This window comes from Hyperoodon ampullatus (genome assembly GCF_949752795.1).
Source record: "Hyperoodon ampullatus genome assembly, chromosome: 15".
NCBI lineage: Eukaryota > Metazoa > Chordata > Mammalia > Artiodactyla > Ziphiidae > Hyperoodon > Hyperoodon ampullatus.
This window is the reverse complement of record NC_136928.1, coordinates 16,788,975-16,807,215: the sequence shown is the minus strand read 5'-3', so window position 1 is coordinate 16,807,215 and position 18,241 is coordinate 16,788,975. Positions and strand designations below refer to the sequence as shown.

Below are 18,241 nucleotides of genomic sequence, written 5' to 3'. Positions count from 1 at the left end.
AACTCCGCCCAACCCAAGGTTAGGAAAAGACTGTTGTTACTTTATGAGAACAGACCCTCTTCTTAAGTAGCAGATCAGTAAGTGAGAGTGAATCAAAGAAACACAGCATTTGAAAAGTCAGCCAGTCCAAGCCTCTTGATCGCACATACAGAAGCTGAAGCCCAGATAGGTTGAGTTACTTGGTAAAGGGCCCAATGACCTGACTCAAGGACTAGCATTTTTCACTCATTCATAAGACACAATCAAATGCAGTAGCTTGGAAAGAGATGGGAAAAAAATGAAGAAATCAATTATATAGTTACTCATCTTTAAGTACAGAAATAGCCGTGACAAAATTACACGTATTGAGGGAAAATTGAAGTGCAGAGTTTAAAATGTCAATAATCCACAGGGAAACTGGAGACCATTTAAAATATTCATATTAAATCTCTGTAGAAAAGACATTAAAAGATCCCCAATCAAAATGTGAATTTTATAATAGACATGGTATGATACAATTTATAATAGATATGGTATGAACCTTTCCCTTTCACGGGAAAGGTTCGGCTGGGAAAAAGGAATTGTTCTTGAAAATGGGGCCTGTGCTATTGCAGACACTGTGCTCAACCTAGGTCCACTGAATGCTCTGATGTCATCACTGAGGTCACAGAATTCCGATGTGCGCCTGGCAACCTTGCAAACATAACAGCCCTGGTGAGCACTAGGCAGTACTGCTGGTTCACTAAGTGGTACAAGTTTTTCAGCCATTTAGGAGACTTGACCATTTTTATTTGTATTGAATCATTGCAACGGATTGCCCAAGAGCCAAGAAGGGCCAACCTGTAGGGAAGAGGAGGAGTTGGACATCTCTTGAGGCATCTTCTAAGGGAGACTTCTAGTTGGGACGATGGAACGGCGACAAAAGAGGAAACATCTGGAAAATGAAGAGTCCCAGGAAACTGCCGAGAACGGAGGAGGTATGTGGGGGGCAACTTGTCTGGGGCACATGGGTTTCTGCCAAACTGAACCTTCTCTAGGAAGCGGGGGACTGAGAATGTGTCACCTGTGAAGCAGGGAGCGAGAGACCTTGTCTCACTGATGCTGCCGTATCCATCCGGAGGGTCCCTGTGGTGTGAGACGGCACAGAACGGCCAGATGCCCCCTGCGAGATGGGAGGTCAGCTCCGCTGGTCTGAGGACTCTCTCCTGGGGCAGCCGGGCCTGGAGCTTTGTCGGACTCACAGCAGGCTGCATCCTGCTTGCACAGACCTAGAGGTGCAGCTTTTCTCAGTCCCCGATTTCTCTCTTTCTCTTGGATCTTTCCCTGGGGTCATGAGGTGGGGGATGTGAAGGATGCAAGGATGCTGAGGGAGACCCATGAGTTGCTTGGCCTCTTTTACCAAAGTGGAAGGAGAAGCCCCATGAGTTGAAGGCCCTGTTGAAAAATATCTTGACAAGTGGAATGCACTTCGAAAGAAGATAGTTTGTCTAGGGATGGTGTCATATTGAAAGCAAGGAGGTTTTATTCCTTCAACAGGAAGAATTTCCCAAAGGAGATCAAGGGAAGGGAAGGGTTTTCCAGAGACTGAGACCGCTTGGGCGTGGGTGACAAATGGCCTCAGGGTCCTGCGGGGAGCTCTGAGAGCCACGGGCCACGTGGTGCCTGCGTGCATTAAATATAGGCGAGTAGCTTGCCCTGGGAGAGGGGTGGTCACCCCAGAGCTCCAGCTAGAGGCCTCTGCCCCAGATTAGAGCCCAGAAGCTCCTACCAGGCCCAGGGCCCTGGAGACTGTAGGATGGGCCCTGGGAATGGAGCTCTAGACAGCAGGCAGATTTTCAGGCAGTGCCTGGGACAGGCTGGGGAAGGCAATGACTGCCCCTGACCATTCAGAATATTTTGCTCTATGTTCCTCTGTGTGTGTGTGTGTGTGTGTGTGAGTGTGTGTGTGTGTGTGTGTGTGTGTGTGTGTGTGTGGTAGTGCAGAGAAGAGCAGGATGAATGGGGGTAGAGTGCTTACCAGATATAAAGTCTGCGTGGTAAAGTTCTTGTCACCCTGCCTGGACCTAGATGACACTCGGTGTATGTAAGAGTGTATACAGAATTCTTGTTAGGGGTGTTTTATGAGACAGTAACTCATACACCCATGTACACTCTGATACAGCAAAAATATCACACACCCCACATATAACTTCCTTATTAAACCACACACAGCACATGGAGGTATATACATGCATCCCTTCTGTACTACGTTCTCATACAACCCACCTGTATCACAATCCTCTCCTCCAACACCAAACGCTGGAGATGAGATATGTATATAGACACACACACTATATATATATATGACACACACACACTATATATATATGTATCTCAACTCTTGCACAAACACAGCTAACTTCAGCCATCTCTAAAAACCTCTATAAGAACCAGTCACGTGTCATACACACCACACTTATAACACATTCTTGAGTAATGCCAGACCCGCTTTGTACAAACCACAGTAAACCACAGTCTCACTAACCCATGTCAGGGTTGCCAGATAAAATATGGGCTATCCAGTTCAATTTGAATTCCAGATAAACAACAAGTAATTTTTCAGTATCAGTATGTCCCAAATATTGTATGGGCCATACTTACACTAAAAATAAGTAAAACCAAATACTGCATGGGAATACTTACACTAAAAAATTATTCTGGGTTTATCTGAAACTGAAATTTAACTGGGTGCCCTGTATTTTTCTTTGCTTAGTCTGGCAACCCTTATATACTTACCACCAGCTCAGGTATTATATATTTATTGTATTTTTGTTTAGTCTGTGTCTTCCCCTACTAGAATGTGCAGCATTACCAGAGACTAGAACAATGGAAGAGTGCCAGATACACAGGAGTAGCTGCTTAATGAATCTTGGTGAATGAATGAATGGATGAACACACACCATAAATACAAGCCACACCATGTAATGAGGAAAAGTTACATGTCCCAGAATTCCTGACTTGTGAACAGAAACCATGCACACAAAGGCCACAGACACAGATAAGACACATCTGCACCGTATTCCCCATGCCAACCCTACACTTACCACAGACTTAACTGATACACATCACTCACTCTTCCCACATACTCACAGTCACCACCGAGGCCTACATTACCAACAAGACAGTGACAGAGTAAGTACTGATTTGAATTAAATACTGCAGTATCCACTGGGAACCACACTCTCAACTGTGTGTATTCACTGCACCTGACACGTGCCAGACACTCGGTAAATACCTCTGGACAGAGGACTGATGAACCCACCCTGAGCCTTTCATTCCTCCCTCAGGAATCTCGAAGTCACAAGAGGATCCCCCTCACCTTGGATCCACTGTGCTCGCCCAAGGCTGCAGCCCAGGGGCAGGGGAGGTCTCCTCTGCCTCTACATACTTCTCCTGTGCTTCTTCTCGGCGCAAGCTCATCTACGCTGGTAAGGGCGCGGGGCTCCTCAGGTGAGGGGGTGCTTGGCTGTGAGGCAGGAGGCACACAGATCCCAGGGAAGCTGAGAGGAAACCCAGGGTCATCAGACGTGATGAGGGCTCTGTGGAGGAGCCTGGGCACGATGGCTGAGCTGTTCTGAGGGCGTGGATGCCAGCTGAGTCTGGGGGTGTGTGTGAATCCTGGTACTACCATGGTGGGGAAGTCAAGGAGCAGGGGCCGGAAAGGTCTGGGCTTGAGGTGGAGGGAAGAGGGACCAGATTAAGCATCTTCAGAGGAAAATGTAGGCTTTGTCTTTGCCTTGGCTTCCAGAGAAGGACAGAGTTCTGCATCATAGACCTCCAGCCTGAGAGCAGGACCATCCAGCTCAGGTGCACACAGCTCACACATACATCCGCCCTCCAGGCACAGCCGTTCTCAGTGCACACAGAAACCCCAAGCACCACAGCCACATTCCACAAGTAATGCACCACAGATATTCCCAAACTCACACTCCTCGTCGTACACGCATCCAGCCGCATCGCTCACATACCACAGCCCTCAACACCATACTCCACACCCCTGTATACAGACACCACTCCAGTTTCCCCCCCACGCACATGAAAAGCCCACAGATGACACCAGATACACCGCTCCGTCCTACGACCAACAGACACCAAGCTCACGACATAGCTACGTCATGCAAATGTCCCTCTCTCGTCTACCACACCTGCTCCCTCAGCTTCCGGCATGGCCCATGCATGTTATTACGTTTTTAATTTCCTTTTTCAGGAATCCGGAGATCATATCGAGACACTGCCCAGCCTACAGCACCCCTAGACCAGGTTCAGGAAGAAGGAGAGACCGCTCCCCCATCACACTGTGTCTCCTCCTCACCCTCTTCACCCTGTAAGAACGATCTGCACCCAGACAAAGAGGAAAGGGGCATGAAAATATACTACATGCAGGTCCAAGTGAACAAGGGTGTAGCTGTCTCCTGGAAGACAAAGAAACCCTTGGAGTTGCCTGAAAAGCAGCTGACAATAGAAGAAGTGACCCTTCCTGAGGATGCGTGCACAGTAGGCACTTACCCCTCTGATGTGTTCACCGAAAGCCTCCTGTCTGACAGTGAGCCCACTGGGGAGGAGAAAGAGGATGAGGAAAGGGCAGAGCCAGGCAGCCCATCAGGGTCACCTGCAGTCCAGGAGACACCCAGGGCCAAGACACCGGACTGGATGGTGACCATGGAGACCGGCTTCAGGTGCATGGCCTGCTGCCGGGTCTTCCCCACCTTGGAGATCCTCCAGCAGCACGTGAAGGGCGGCGTCCTGGAGGGCTTCAGCTGCCGTGTCTTTCATCTCAACATGGCCCAGTGGATGGGCAATGTGGAATTCGAGAGCACCCCTGAGGAGGAGGGCAGTGTGGAACCCGAGACCACCTCTGAGGACGAGGAGGACGAGGAGGATGAGGAGGATGAGGAGGACGAGGAGGACGAGGAGGACGAGGAAGAGAAGCTAGAAGGCCCCAGCCCAAAGAGACCCCGCAGGCAGGGTCTTTTCTCTCTTTTGATTTCCACACAGCAACTAAGATTCATGGGACAGAAGATCCTGGAGACGGTGTGGCCTTGGAAGAGGTAAGGCTTGAGGCTGGCAGTCTTCTGAGCCTATGTCACGAGGGCCCAGAGGAGTCTAAGGGAAGGGGCCGCACACATGTGCTGGTTGACCTAATGGCTCTGCAGTTGCATCAAATGGGACACACCCAGCACTAACAAAGGCATTGACCTCTGTTGACTTAAACAAGAAGGTGGAGCCTTTTCCTAGGAGTTTTCTCAGGGTTTGCACGATGGACCTCAACTCTTAGAGGACATACTGCCAGCAGCTCCTTCTCGGCAGAGAGAGCCAGGAGTGGTCTGAAGAGAGGACAGGGGCCCTTGCAGGACCAGAACTTTGAGGTCTGAGAGCCTTGGGCCTGAGCCGAGATCTCACCCTGACCACTGGACCTAGCCTTCTGTGACAAAGGGGAATATAAAAGAGAGTCACGTGGAAATGAGGTCCCCCGAGATATGGAAATGTTCCAGAACCTTCGTTGCGTGGTAGTTGATCTGGAGCCAAGCTCACTGTGGTGTGTGTGGCTCTGAGCATTAAGGCAATGCTGGAGGGTAACCCTGGCCAGCAGAGCTTGGAGTGCTTCTTGTCTCTTCCTGTTCTACCTCATTTGTTTTATCCCTTCCAGGGAGAAGAAAGGACCCTCGGGATAGTAGCAGACAGAATGCCGTGGTCTGAAGGAGGATGAAGGGACCGGCACTCAGTCTAACATCATATCACAATAGAAACGTCTCATGCAATAAAGGGCATTTTCCAAACCTTTCCTGGAGCTTTTATTTAATTACATTTTTCTATCTATGCATCTATCTGTCATCTACATCTGTATCTTTCAAGGTTTGTGAACAAGCTTTCACATAAGCACTAGAGAGACGTCCGCCAGCATTTTCCAGAAGAGGCCTGCAAATTGCTGGGGACTCCTCACAAATAGGGAATGGCCACAACCCCTGCCACACAGACTTTGCACGTGGCCCTCCTAACGTACTCCCACTCTCTCTCTGAATTTCCCAACGTCTGAGATGAGGGTGCTGGCTGGAGGCAATGATCACGTGCAGGCTCAATCTTCTCCAGATTCTGATTCTCTTCCTGGGCATATCGTCCTCAAGCACAGTCTCCATGTCCCTGGCCACACTGATCTCTCTCCTTCAGTCCTTCCCTCCCTCCCTCTGTTGCCTCCCAGTGCAGAGAATACTTTTTTACATCTGAGACGACATTTATTTTTTGTTCACAGAATTCTCACCTGTTCTACTGTGGCCTCCGCTGTGAACATTCCAAAGCTGAGAATTTTCTTTTTTTCTCCCTCATTTCTGCTGAGTCTTTACCTTCCTAATGCAGTGAACTCACAGTGCCTAGCTGACTGGATGGGGAAAAAAATCCAGGGAGCAAAGAGAAATAATAAAAGAATATATCAGTTAATTTTTCATAGTGTTATCCAACTACATATTTTTAAAATTTTGGAATAATATTAGGAATCTTCTCTTTATAAAAAACTGAATTATTGGGCTTCCCTGGTGGAGCAGTGGTTAAGAATATGCCTGCGAATGCAGGGGACATGGGTTCGAGCCCTGGTCTGGGAAGATCCCACGTGCCACGGAGTAACTAAGCCCGCGCGCCACAACTACTGAGCCTGCGCTCTAGAGCCCGTGTGCCACATCTACCGAGCCCACGTGCCACAACTACGGAAGCCTGCGTGCCTAGAGCCCGTGCTCTGCAACAAGAGAAGCCACTGCAATGAGAAGCCCGTGCACCACAGTGAACAGTAGCCCCCACTCCCTGCAACTAGAGAACGCCCGCTAGCAGCAACAAAGACCCAATGCAGCCCAAAATAAATTAATTAATTTTTAAAAATTGAATTAGTTTCAAGGGTACAATGTATAAAAGTACAATAAAAGTCCCCCTTCATAACCCCCCAACCCCACTCTCAAGATGGAATAGATATGCTGTGATACAATCTATAGTCGTAGTACTACTACTCCTCCCACCACAGCCGAAATCCTCTGAGCCAGGGGCAGCAGCTTCCTTTCACAATGCTAGGACCCGCCACAAGACACATGATAATCCCTTTGGACATTTCAAGGAGCGGCACCAAGGGAACAGTACCTGGGAAATGCCACTGACAGCTCAGAATATCCAGGGCATTTCTAGAGCCTCGGCACTGCTCTCGCTCTGGGTATGAAGGTCCAAAAAGCACATCGGAGAATGTTCATAGTTGTAAACAAGCTCCACCTTTGAAACACAATCTACATAGAACCACATATACAAGCCTGCACAATGGATGAAGCCAAGGTCTCCTCCATGATTGACCTTCTGACCACCTTATTGTCTCCTCAACCATAAAAGGTCAACTTCAAACTCACGACCTTGCCTTGTCACCAGAAACATCCAAGCTTGGATCAGTCTTTCTAAGACCAGATACTTGCTCTCTGAACTATTCGAGACTTGTCACATACACAGAAGTAGAACAGGATTATTTCTATCTACCTGGGGACCTGGAGTCTTTCACATTTCTCCTGTTAAAACTCTCAGAACACCAAAACTTTACCTACACAGGGTTCAAGCTATGACACTCCCAATTTTCACAAACCTCCTCAGCTCTTGTGAGTCACATGCAGCCAATTCCAGGAATTGGAAACATGGTTGTCAGGATGAAACTGACTTTGGGGCTCCCCTTGGATATGGTCTTCCAGGCTTACCAAAAGGCCATTAAGAGGAAGGTTTACCCCACCTCAGGGAAACCCGAGGCAGTACTTGCAGTCAAGGGCTGGCCATGGCTTCTGAGCTACATCCAAAAAGAATTTCATACTGTACCTGGATCTGCTGGAGCCATTTCTGACTGTCCGAGAGCCAGCATGTACCGTTCCTGAACTGCCTCCATTGTGGATCATCAGTAGGGCTGTCACCTTTACTAAATAAAAATACAGGATACCCAGTTAAACTTGAACTTCACATGAATAGTAAGTCATCACTTTTAGTATAAGTAGATCCTATGTACTATTTGGGGCATACTTATCTTAAAAATGTACTCGTTGTTTTTCTGACATTCATATTTAACTGAACAGCCTATATTTTATCTGTCAACCCTACTCAGCAGAAATGATGAAGGCTTATAGAGATCCAAGAGATCCCTCAGAACATCCTCACCTTTTATTTCTATGTCCTGGACAGTGAGCCCGAGCTTCCCACTCCCATTAATTGGCTATAATGGAGTATAGTCTCCATTTCAGAGCTTTTGCTACTTGTCATTGTTATTATCTTCCTCTCACATCAGTGAGAGGCCCGCATATTGCAAAAGAAACAAACAAACAAAGAAAAAGGAATAAGCTTGAATAATTCCTCCAAATCTCAGTGGTTTAAAACAACAAAGGTTCATTTCCCGCTCCTTGTACATGCCCATCATGGGCTGCCTAGGAGTTCTGCTCTTCATTTTCCTTATTCCTGCCCCCAGCTTGACAAAGCCACCTCTCTCAGTCATCTTTGTAGAGAGAAAGAATGCTGGAGCCTCACACTGGCAGTGTGAGTTCTGGCCCAAAAGTAACACACATCACTTCCACCCAAAATTGTTGACCACAATCTTATTTTTAGGGAAACCACTGCCCAAAACTGCCTGCCCTGACCAGGCCCGATAGTAACCACTTGCACGAGTTATCTTAAAACAGGAGGTCCTGGTAAGGAACGCGGAACTAACCAACTACCACCAACCGCAAGAATTAGGGAAAGGTCAAAAGGAGAGAGGAGACTCCTGTCCATATGTCCTACCAACCTCCCAGAATCCTTCTCGCTGGAACCTATCTTAGCTGAGCAATGTGTGCACCACCAGAAAGGATCCTGAGTCAGAATGACTGGCCGGAGACAACCCAGAAACTAACCCCATTACCATAAAACCTGAGACTGCGAGCCACATGGCAGAGCAGTTCTCCTGGGTTCCCTTCCCCTGCTGCTCTGCGCCCGGACACCCCTTCCCAATAAAGTCTGTTGCTTTGTCAGCACGTGTGTCTCCTCAGAAAATTCTTTTCTGAGTGGTAGACAAGAGCCCACTCTTGGGCCCTGGAAGAGGTCCCTCTTCCTGCAACATTATCATGTGTCTCTCCATTTTCTAAACTCCTTAGGCAAAAGTAATTGTGAACAATACTACTGAATAGTACAGAAACCATACAGAAAAATTCTAATCCCTCCCTGTCAAATAGGAGACTTGACAAAACCACCAAGCTATGCACTCACAAAACTGGGTCTAGAACTCACATCTCTTAGGTCATGATTCAGAACCTTTTCCCACTATGCTATATGTTAGGATTTTTACACCAAGACAATGTAGTTGGGTTAATAATGCCTTTCCTTCATTTTTTGTTTTTGGTTTTTTTTTCATAAATTGATTCAGGAGGGAGGCTTTGGAAGCCCCTAAAACACTTGCCTTAAACTGAAAAGCAACTGGAAAATAATCCCACTGCCTTTTGAAATGTTTGACCTAGTAAAGATTAGATGTCTGGGAGGCTTTTATGTTCTGAATATAAGGAATAAAAAGGAAACAATCTTCCTAAGACTTTAGGAAACAGGCGGAAAAACTCGACTCCCACTTTGCTATTTTGATTAGCTCGTTGACACTTCAGTTCTTTGACTAATAGCAGTGGCAACAGCTGGAGTTTAGCCAAGATAAAAGTATATATAATAGGGTGGCGGCCCCTGCAGAACCACATACCACTGTAAATGCTTTAGCTCAATCCTATTTGCTCATAGGTCTGTGCAAAGTAACAAATGGTTCTGAAACATTTATTCCAAATAGCTTTCTTATTATTACTTTAAAGATAACTTGGCTGCCAAATACTTGCTCCCTGGTGAAAAAGAATGCATATATGGGAGGAGGATTTATGTATCAAGATATGCTGCTTATTTCCCTCCTGCTGATACAATGCACATCTAATGAATTAGAGATAATCTTCCTCTCTTCCCCAAATTGTAGATAAATGAGTATGTCGTTTCTCCCTCCCTTCAATTCATCCTGGTCACAGTTATTTTCTTGAAGAATATTATTCCCCTGCTTAAATCTTAAATGGCTTCCCAATGCGAGAAGAATAAAACCAAAAATAGTCAACCGAACGTTCAAAGCCCCGTAGGGCTGAAGACCCTGCCGAGTTTTCCAGACTAAGCGTAACACTCACCTTCCCGCCTCAACTAGGCCAGACTTCCCTCCCTCCATCAGAGGACAGGCGCTTGCTCAACTCATTTCTTTCAAGAGTATAATTTTTCAAAGTACAAATTGTTTTTAAGTTCAATTAAAATCCCACTTTCTACAGGAAGCCCTTCCAGATATCCCAGTGAGAATGGACCACACATTTTCCCAGCATGTTAGTTGTACCTCTGTGATAACTCTTTTCACATCCTTCAATCGGACAGACTCTTTTTTTTCTTTTTTTTTTTTTTTATTAGTTTCTGCTTTATAACAAAGTGAATCAGTCATACATATACATCTGTTCCCACATCCCCTCCCTCATGCATCTCCCTCCCTCCCACCCTCCCCATCCCACCCCTCCAGGCGGTCACAAAGCACCGAGCTGATCTCCCTGTGCTCTGCGGCTGCTTCCCACTATCTATCTACCTTACGTTTGGTAGTGTATATATGTCCATGCCTCTCTTTCCCTTTGTCACAGCTTACCCTTCCCCTTCCCCATATCCTCAAGTCCATTCTCAAGTAGGTCTGTGTCTTTATTCCCGTTTTACCCCTAGGTTCTTCATGACATTTTTTTTTTTTTAAATTCCATATATATGTGTTAGCATATGGTATTTGTCTTTCTCTTTCTGACTTACTTCACTCTGTATGACAGACTCTAGGTCTATCCACCTCATTACAAATAGCTCAGTTTCATTTCTTTTTATGGCTGAGTAATATTCCATTGTATATATGTGCCACATCTTCTTTATCCATTCATCCGATGATGGACACTTAGGTTGTTTCCAGCTCCGGGCTATTGTGAATAGAGCTGCAATGAACATTTTGGTACATGTCTCTTTTTGAATTATGGTTTTCTCAGGGTATATGCCTAGTAGTGGGATTGCTGGGTCATATGGTAGTTCTATTTTTAGTTTTTTAAGGAACCTCCATACTGTTCTCCATAGTGGCTGTACCAATTCACATTCCCACCAGCAGTGCAAGAGTGTTCCCTTTTCTCCACACCCTCTCCAGCATTTGTTGTTTCTAGATTTCTTGATGATGGCCATTCTGACTGGTGTGAGATGATATCTCATTGTAGTTTTGATTTGCATTTCTCTAATGATTAATGATGTTGAGCATTCTTTCATGTGTTTGTTGGCAGTCTGTATATCTTCTTTGGAGAAATGCCTATTTAAGTCTTCTGCCCATTTTTGGATTGGGTTGTTTGTTTTTTTGCTATTGAGCTGCATGAGCTGTTTATAAATTTTGGAGATTAATCCTTTGTCAGTTGCTTCATTTGCAAATATTTTCTCCCATTCTGAGTGTTCTCTTTTGGTCTTGTTTATGGTTTCCTTTGCTGTGCAAAAGCTTTGAAGTTTCATTAGGTCCCATTTGTTTATCTTTGTTTTTATTTCCATTTCTCTAGGAGGTGGGTCCAAAAGGATCTTGCTGTGATTTATGTCATAGAGTGTTCTACCTATGTTTTCCTCTAAGAGTTTGATAGTTTCTGGCCTTACATTTAGGTCTTTAATCCATTTTGAGCTTATTTTTGTGTATGGTGTTAGGGAATGATCTAATCTCATACTTTTACATGTCCCTGTCCAGTTTTCAATCGGGCAGACTCTTAATGAATGTGTCTGATTTCCCCCACAACATAGAGTAGGAGCCCTTGGAAAGTAGAGGCCGTGATTCCTTATCTCTGCATTTTCCACATCTTCTTGCACTGAGTATGATCCCTAGCAGGACCCTGTGGGCTCCTGGGCACAAAGCCTGTATCGGTGTCCCCCATTTCTTGATTACAGGAAATAGGCTTCATTCAGCCTCCATGACCTTCCCTGAGTTCCAAGGAGCAGGTTCAAACAGTTGCTAATTAGAGAAGGGAGGGGATGCGAGACAAGGGAGGAATAGTCAAAAGAAACACTAGTGCAGCCTTGGGGCAGAGTCTTGGTTCCCCCTTAAGGGATACACGTAACAATATCTTTGAGCTGTTTTGCAGATACTGAAACCCCCACTAGGTGGGAGAAGTTAATGGTGTGCTACCCACAAACACACAGACCCCAGAACCACTTGGAACCCTAAGGTTGATGATGCTGACACCCACTTACCTCACCACCAACCAATCAGAGAAATGTCCATGAGCTGATCATGCCTTCCTCTTTGAACGATTACTATAAAACTCCTCACTACCCTCTCCAGGTCAGGGACACAGAGTTTTGAGGGCAATCGCCTGCTCTAGCCCCCTTTGCCTGGCAAAGCAATAAAGCTATTCTTTTCTACTTCACCCACAACTCTGTCTTGAGATTTAATTCAGTGTCAGGGTACGGAGGCCGGATTCGGCTTCAAGTATGAGCTCCCCTACTTGCTCCTCTATCCCGCAAAAAAAAACCCAAAAGCTTAAATAAATTACCAAAGTACTGGATCTTCTTCCTCCCTAGGCAAAACAATGTCCTGACCAGTGGCCTCTCTTCCTTTTCCCCATACCAGCACAGGAATGCCATCTCTGCATTTATGCTTGCCTGTCACCATGTTCATGTAACTGAACAAAAGTGACAGCCCTCGGGCTTCCCTGGTGGCGCAGTGGTTGGGAGTCCGCCTGCCGATGCAGGGGACACAGGTTCGTGCCCCGGTCCGGGAGCATCCCACATGCCGCGGAGCCGCTGGGCCCGTGAGCCATGGCCGCTGGGCCTGCACGTCCGGAGCCTGTGCTCCGCAACGGGAGAGGCCACAACAGTGAGAGGCCCGCGTACCGCAAAAAACAAAAAAAGTGACAGCCCTGTTCATCCCATGTCCTGTGTAATCCACCCAACTCCCTTCGTCTCCATCTAAAACTATTTTTTACACTGCCTAAAATTTAACCATAGAGAATCAGGACTTTGAATGTTTACCCTTCAAAGATTTTTATTAAAATACAAGTAACTTCATGAGAAGTGGTGCCTTAACTTAAACCATCATCAGCCACTGTTTTAGCAAGGACTAGGGGAAAACAGGCTGAGAATTGGGCCATTTTTTAATGGCATTGGAAATGTAGAGACAGGAAGAAGAAGAAGAAATGGTATCTGATCAGGAGGTAGATGTTGGGGAGGTGGTGAAAAAGTACCAAAAATAAATATTCAACTTCCTCATAAATTTGCAACAGACAAAATCTTCCTGAGCTGGTGCCCCTGTGTGAAGCAATGTATTAAGGACATAAGACATAGAGATCCACTGCAAATTAATCAGGTTAATAAACTGAGCTGAGACTCAGAGAGTTCAAATAACTAGGGTTGAGAAGAATATTCAAAGTTTATTTTTAAAGGAGCCCAGAGATTGAGGTAAAACCCACAGCTGTAAAGAACACCTTTGCATCAAGGACTTAGCTTCTATGTATGAATTGTAAGTAAGGGAAGCAGCCCTAGAAAGCAGAATCAGATGATTACTGGTGCCTAGGAAAACCTCTGGCCTAAAGAAGTCATCTGAAGTTAGCCCCATCTTCCTCTAAACCCATTTGGTAGGGTTTTGAAAATCTCCTCCATGAACATAATACACTTGACATGAATTCATGGAAGTAAATGAGGTTAACAGGATCTGACCAACACCTTAGTGTCTCTTCCAAAGGATGGGCAGTGTATCCATAATGAGGAAAGCGATATGAAATGCTCACAAATCCCATGATGAAAATGCCTCTTGGTCTATAAATCATGTTTCCCTGCTGTTCATAGCTCTGAAAAGGATTAGAGAGAAACCTACTCCTGGGTGTGACAACTGGGGTCACTGAAGATTAGATGTTGCCATGAGCCCACAGAGTCTGCCCTGCAGAAAGCAGTAAAATGATCAAACCCCCACTCCTTCTGCTGGAATATTTACTGCTGACACAAGAGTTCAGCTGTAGACTATGAGCAAAAACCTTCTGTCAATCACTTGCAGTCCTTAATTGGATAAAAAGAGCTAGAGATCTTTCAAAACAGTTGAAGATTGCTACCTGACAGGGAGCTGGGAGTAGTGCAACTGGCACATGGGTAATTTTTAAGGCTACTTTTAAGTGTGAAGCCCTTTGACTGGTTCTCTGTCTCATGGGTGTCCCAAAATTTCCATCTCACTGAAATTTGGAAAAGAATTCAGCTTCTGTCTTTCCCCAGAGAGGGGAGGCAGCCACAAGCTTTACAAACCTAGCGTTTGTACATACAGCGAAGTTAGATTCGCTTACTATTGGAGCCTGACAATACTTGATACCTGATAAAAATCACTGTCAAATAACATTTATAAGAACCCAATTGCATGAGATGGGGTACGATGTTGAGGATCACAAGCAGTTACAGCAAAGGCCTCCAGGTGCCCAGAGTTTAGGGCAAGCAAATGAGTATATAGGAAAGGCAAAATTTAAAAATGGCAGACCAAATTTGAATGGACCAAGTAACTGCTTTGCCATTGTACATTCGTCCTATTCCCCGTCACCCATCCATCTATCCATCCCCCCAAAACATACCCCAACCCTAGTGACAAAGGTGGAGGCAAAGCCTGGAAGGACAGTCCACAGGTACTGAGATGCTCAGGGTTGGGAAGGACTTTGATGTTTGTGAAATCCAATCCACGGTACCTTTGAATTTCCTCTGCCATGGCTCCACCAAGTAATTACTTGGCACCTGTCCTAGGACCTTCAGGGACTGGGAATCCACCACTTTCTAAAACAACAACAAAAAAAACTCAACATATTTAGGCAGATAAAACAGATTTAGGCAGATAGAACAAAAAATTCTTCCTTGTAAGGACAAATCCACTTCCCCAGAGCCTGTGGCTTCTGGTTGCATCTTTTAGGGCCACAGAGAAAAAAAAATCAACATTCCTCTTCCACAAGACAATCCTTCTAATATTTGAAGACTGTTATCTCAGCCCTTCAAGTCTTTTCTTCAGCTGCACAGCCCTATTTCCCTAAACGTCCAGATTTCATTTCCACATTGTGATCCAAACTTTCTCCTGAATGTGTGTCCTAGTTGCTTTATATTTATCTTAGTCTACAGTCCCCAGAACTTAACACAGTATTCCAACTAAGGTCTGACCAAGGCAAAGCAGAGTGGGGTTCTTACCTCCCCCACCAGAGATACTTCTCTTAAGACTGGCTTTTTGGTAGCCACATCAAACTGCTAACTCCTACTGAGCTGATACAGCCACTTTAAAGTAGCCAAGTCAGACTTCAAAACCATTATTTCTCACCAAGTAATGGAGCTATCTGGGTTATCCAGACCTCTTCTATCCCTCACCCAAAGACCATCCATAAGCCTCACCCCACCAACATAAAAGCACAAGAAATGGGTAAAGTTTTCTGTTTTGTACATTCCTTGGAAAAAGCTGAAAATTATTTGATTCGCCCAAGACTCCTCAAAATACCCCAGGTCAGGGGCTTCCCCGGTGGCGCAGTGGTTGAGAGTACGCCTGCCGATGCAGGGGACACGGGTTCGTGCCCCGGTCCGGGAAGATCCCACATGCCGCGGAGCGGCTGGGCCCGTGAGCCATGGCCACTGAGCTTGCACGTCCGGAGCCTGTGCTCCGCAACGGGAGAGGCCACAGCAGTGAGAGGCCCGCATACCACAAAAAAAAAAAAAAAAAGAAAAAAAAATACCCCAGGTCAAAAATTGTCATCTCAAAACGTTATGCAACTCGGTGAGCTAATTTCGTGAATCTTTAAATCCCATGAAGGATACCTAATACGTTAGACCATTAAGTGGATCCTGCCTAATTAACAGTAAATCCTAGGGGAAAGAGTGCAGGTCTGTCATTAGAGTCACCTGAGTCTGAATCTCAGCCATATTCATAAAGTGCTGTTGGCCCAGGACAACTTATTCTGAGTCTTGCTTTCCTCCCCTAGAAATGGGGCTAATACATCCATCTTGCCATGGCCTTGTATAAAGTACTGGACACAATGCCTGGCCTGTGGCGGATGGGCAGTAAATGCTATGTTTCCCCTCGCAGCACAGATTATTACAGCTTACACCCCATTTCCCTTAGTAGATTCCTAGCTCTTAGACAAAGGGCCCGGGACTTGCTTGTCTTCACATCCCCCAGACCCTCAACACCAGCGTTAAGTAGACACACATTCCTCTTGAATATAAATGTGAGCATCTGGCTTTAAATTCAGTTGTGTATCATATAGAAATAATTACATTTCTGCTCTGGCCTCTCAGTTTCAAAGGGGTATTTTTTAATTCCCAGGGAATAGCTAAGATTACCTATTATTAAAAAGAAAAAAGATAGACTCTACTCAAGTCTCGGGCAATCGTGTTCAAATGGTGCTCTAAGTCTCGGAGAACAGGTTGACATTGACATTTCTAATATTCTTAATGTTGACCCAATTTTAAGCTCTATTCCTCTCCTCAGGTAACCGCGTTTCAAGACACAGCCAGAAACAGGAGGGGCAAGACGAGGCTCTGACGGGGAAAGCCAACCTCTGATATATCCAATTTCTGACCTATGGCTCAGTCAGCTCAAGGAAAGTTTTGTGGGTCCCCAGTGTCTTCCCAGGGCGACAGACACTCCCACACGGCCTCAACCAGGCTGAGGTAATTGTTACTGTTATGGCTTTAACGATGTGAGTGGGAGAACATGAGAATTCTGAGATTTATTTACTGCAAAGCATCCCAAATATCTCATTAATCTGCTTTTCATTTGGCAAACTCTTCCTTCGTTAAAAGTGCCACGCTCTGCTCTGCGGTTTATGACAAAGCAAAAACGTCTCTGGGAGGCAAAGCAGCAAAATGGAAAGAATGGGGGCTCTGGAACAAATCAGACGTGAGTTTGATTTCCAAGTGTGCTACTTACTTGTTCTGTGACTGTGGGCAGTTTTCCTTAGCCTGTTAGAACCCCATCTTCCTCATCTGTCAAGAGAAGATGATTGTCCTGTCCTGGTTTATGAATATTGAGATCAGCCCTAGGCCCTAGGGCACTATGTTTGTTCCTCCTTTAAGGTTCAGTGGTCACCTGCAAAAGGAAGATCATTATATTACCAACTTCATACACTTCGTGATGAGGATTTAAATGGGTGAATGTATGTAAACTAATTAGAACAGAGTCTGGCACAGAGGAAGTTCTATACAAGTGTGTGTTATCATCATTAAGGATTAAATGACACACATAAAGGACGCTTTGAATGGTGACTTGCACCTGTTACATATGAGGTGCTCAATACATGTACGGGAAAACATCTCCCCTCCCAACTAGAGACTTTTCCTCGGGGTCTGAAGAAACTCCTTGGGTGGGAGGAGCTTTTCAAAATTATATACTCAGGGCTTCCCTGGTGGCGCAGTGGTTGAGAGTCCGCCTGCCGATGCAGGAGATGCGGGTTCATGCCCTGGTCCGGGAAGATCCCACATGCCGCAGAGGGGCTGGGCCCGTGGGCCGTGGCCGCTGAGCCTGCACGTGCGGAGACTGTGCTCCGCAACGGGAGAGGCCACAACAGTGAGAGGCCCGTGTACCGCCAAAAAAAAAAAATATATATATATATATGTATATATATATATATACTTTCTTGCTCTACCATTTGAAAATAAGTTCCAGACACCATGACAGTTCATCCCTAAAGATCACACATTTGCTAAGAATGAGTGTTCTCCTATATAATCAGAGTATCACTTTCATATATCCACATTCAAATTTCCCCAGTTGACCAAAATTGTTTTTTTTAATTGTTTTACTTTTTCAATCTAGGGTCAAATCAAGGTTCACACATTGCCTTTGATTATGTCTTTTAGTATCTTATCTTTTTTTTTTTTTTGCTCTACGCGGGCCTCTCACTGTTGTGGCCTCTCCTGTTGCGGAGCACAGGCTCCGGACGCGCAGGCTCAGCGGCCATGGCTCACGGGCCCAGCCGCTCCGCGGCATGTGGGATCTTCCCAGACCGGGGCACAAACCCGTGTCCCCTGCATGGGCAGGCGGACTCTCAACCACTGCGCCACCAGGGAAGCCCTGTCTTTTAGTATCTTACATCTTTTCCTGAAGAGCATTCTTTTTGTTTCTGTTTCTATTTTCACAACATTGAAAAATTCAGGACAGTTGTCCTATATTATGCCCCACATTCTATATGTAATTGTTCTTCAC

General features: G+C 45.7%; 1 protein-coding gene and 1 long non-coding RNA gene across 5 annotated transcripts in view; one reads left to right on the top strand and one right to left on the bottom strand.

Annotated features, from left to right (window-relative positions):
- LOC307063996 overlaps nt 1-17,518 on the bottom strand; it is a 31,761-nt gene extending 14,243 nt beyond the window's left edge. For 2 of the 4 annotated variants that reach the window (XR_013811263.1, XR_013811266.1), the window contains exons 1-3: nt 16,967-17,518; nt 7,843-7,939; nt 6,275-6,391 (exon numbers count right to left, since the gene is read on the bottom strand). This is a non-coding gene — a long non-coding RNA (uncharacterized lncRNA). Of the gene's footprint in view, nt 1-6,274; nt 6,392-7,842; nt 7,940-14,750; nt 14,836-16,966 lie in introns of all 4 variants that reach the window. The other 2 variants (XR_013811264.1, XR_013811265.1) reach the window with 2 other exon arrangements.
- On the top strand, nt 887-5,725 carry LOC307064750 (protein FAM170A-like; the record flags this gene model as incomplete). The annotated part of the gene is made up of 5 exons (XM_079721453.1): nt 887-956; nt 3,306-3,446; nt 4,226-4,852; nt 5,014-5,066; nt 5,666-5,725. The coding sequence occupies 5 exons, from the start codon at nt 887-889 to the stop codon at nt 5,723-5,725; spliced, it is 951 nt and encodes a 316-aa protein (XP_079577579.1).
- Nucleotides 17,519-18,241: the final 723 nt, after the last annotated feature.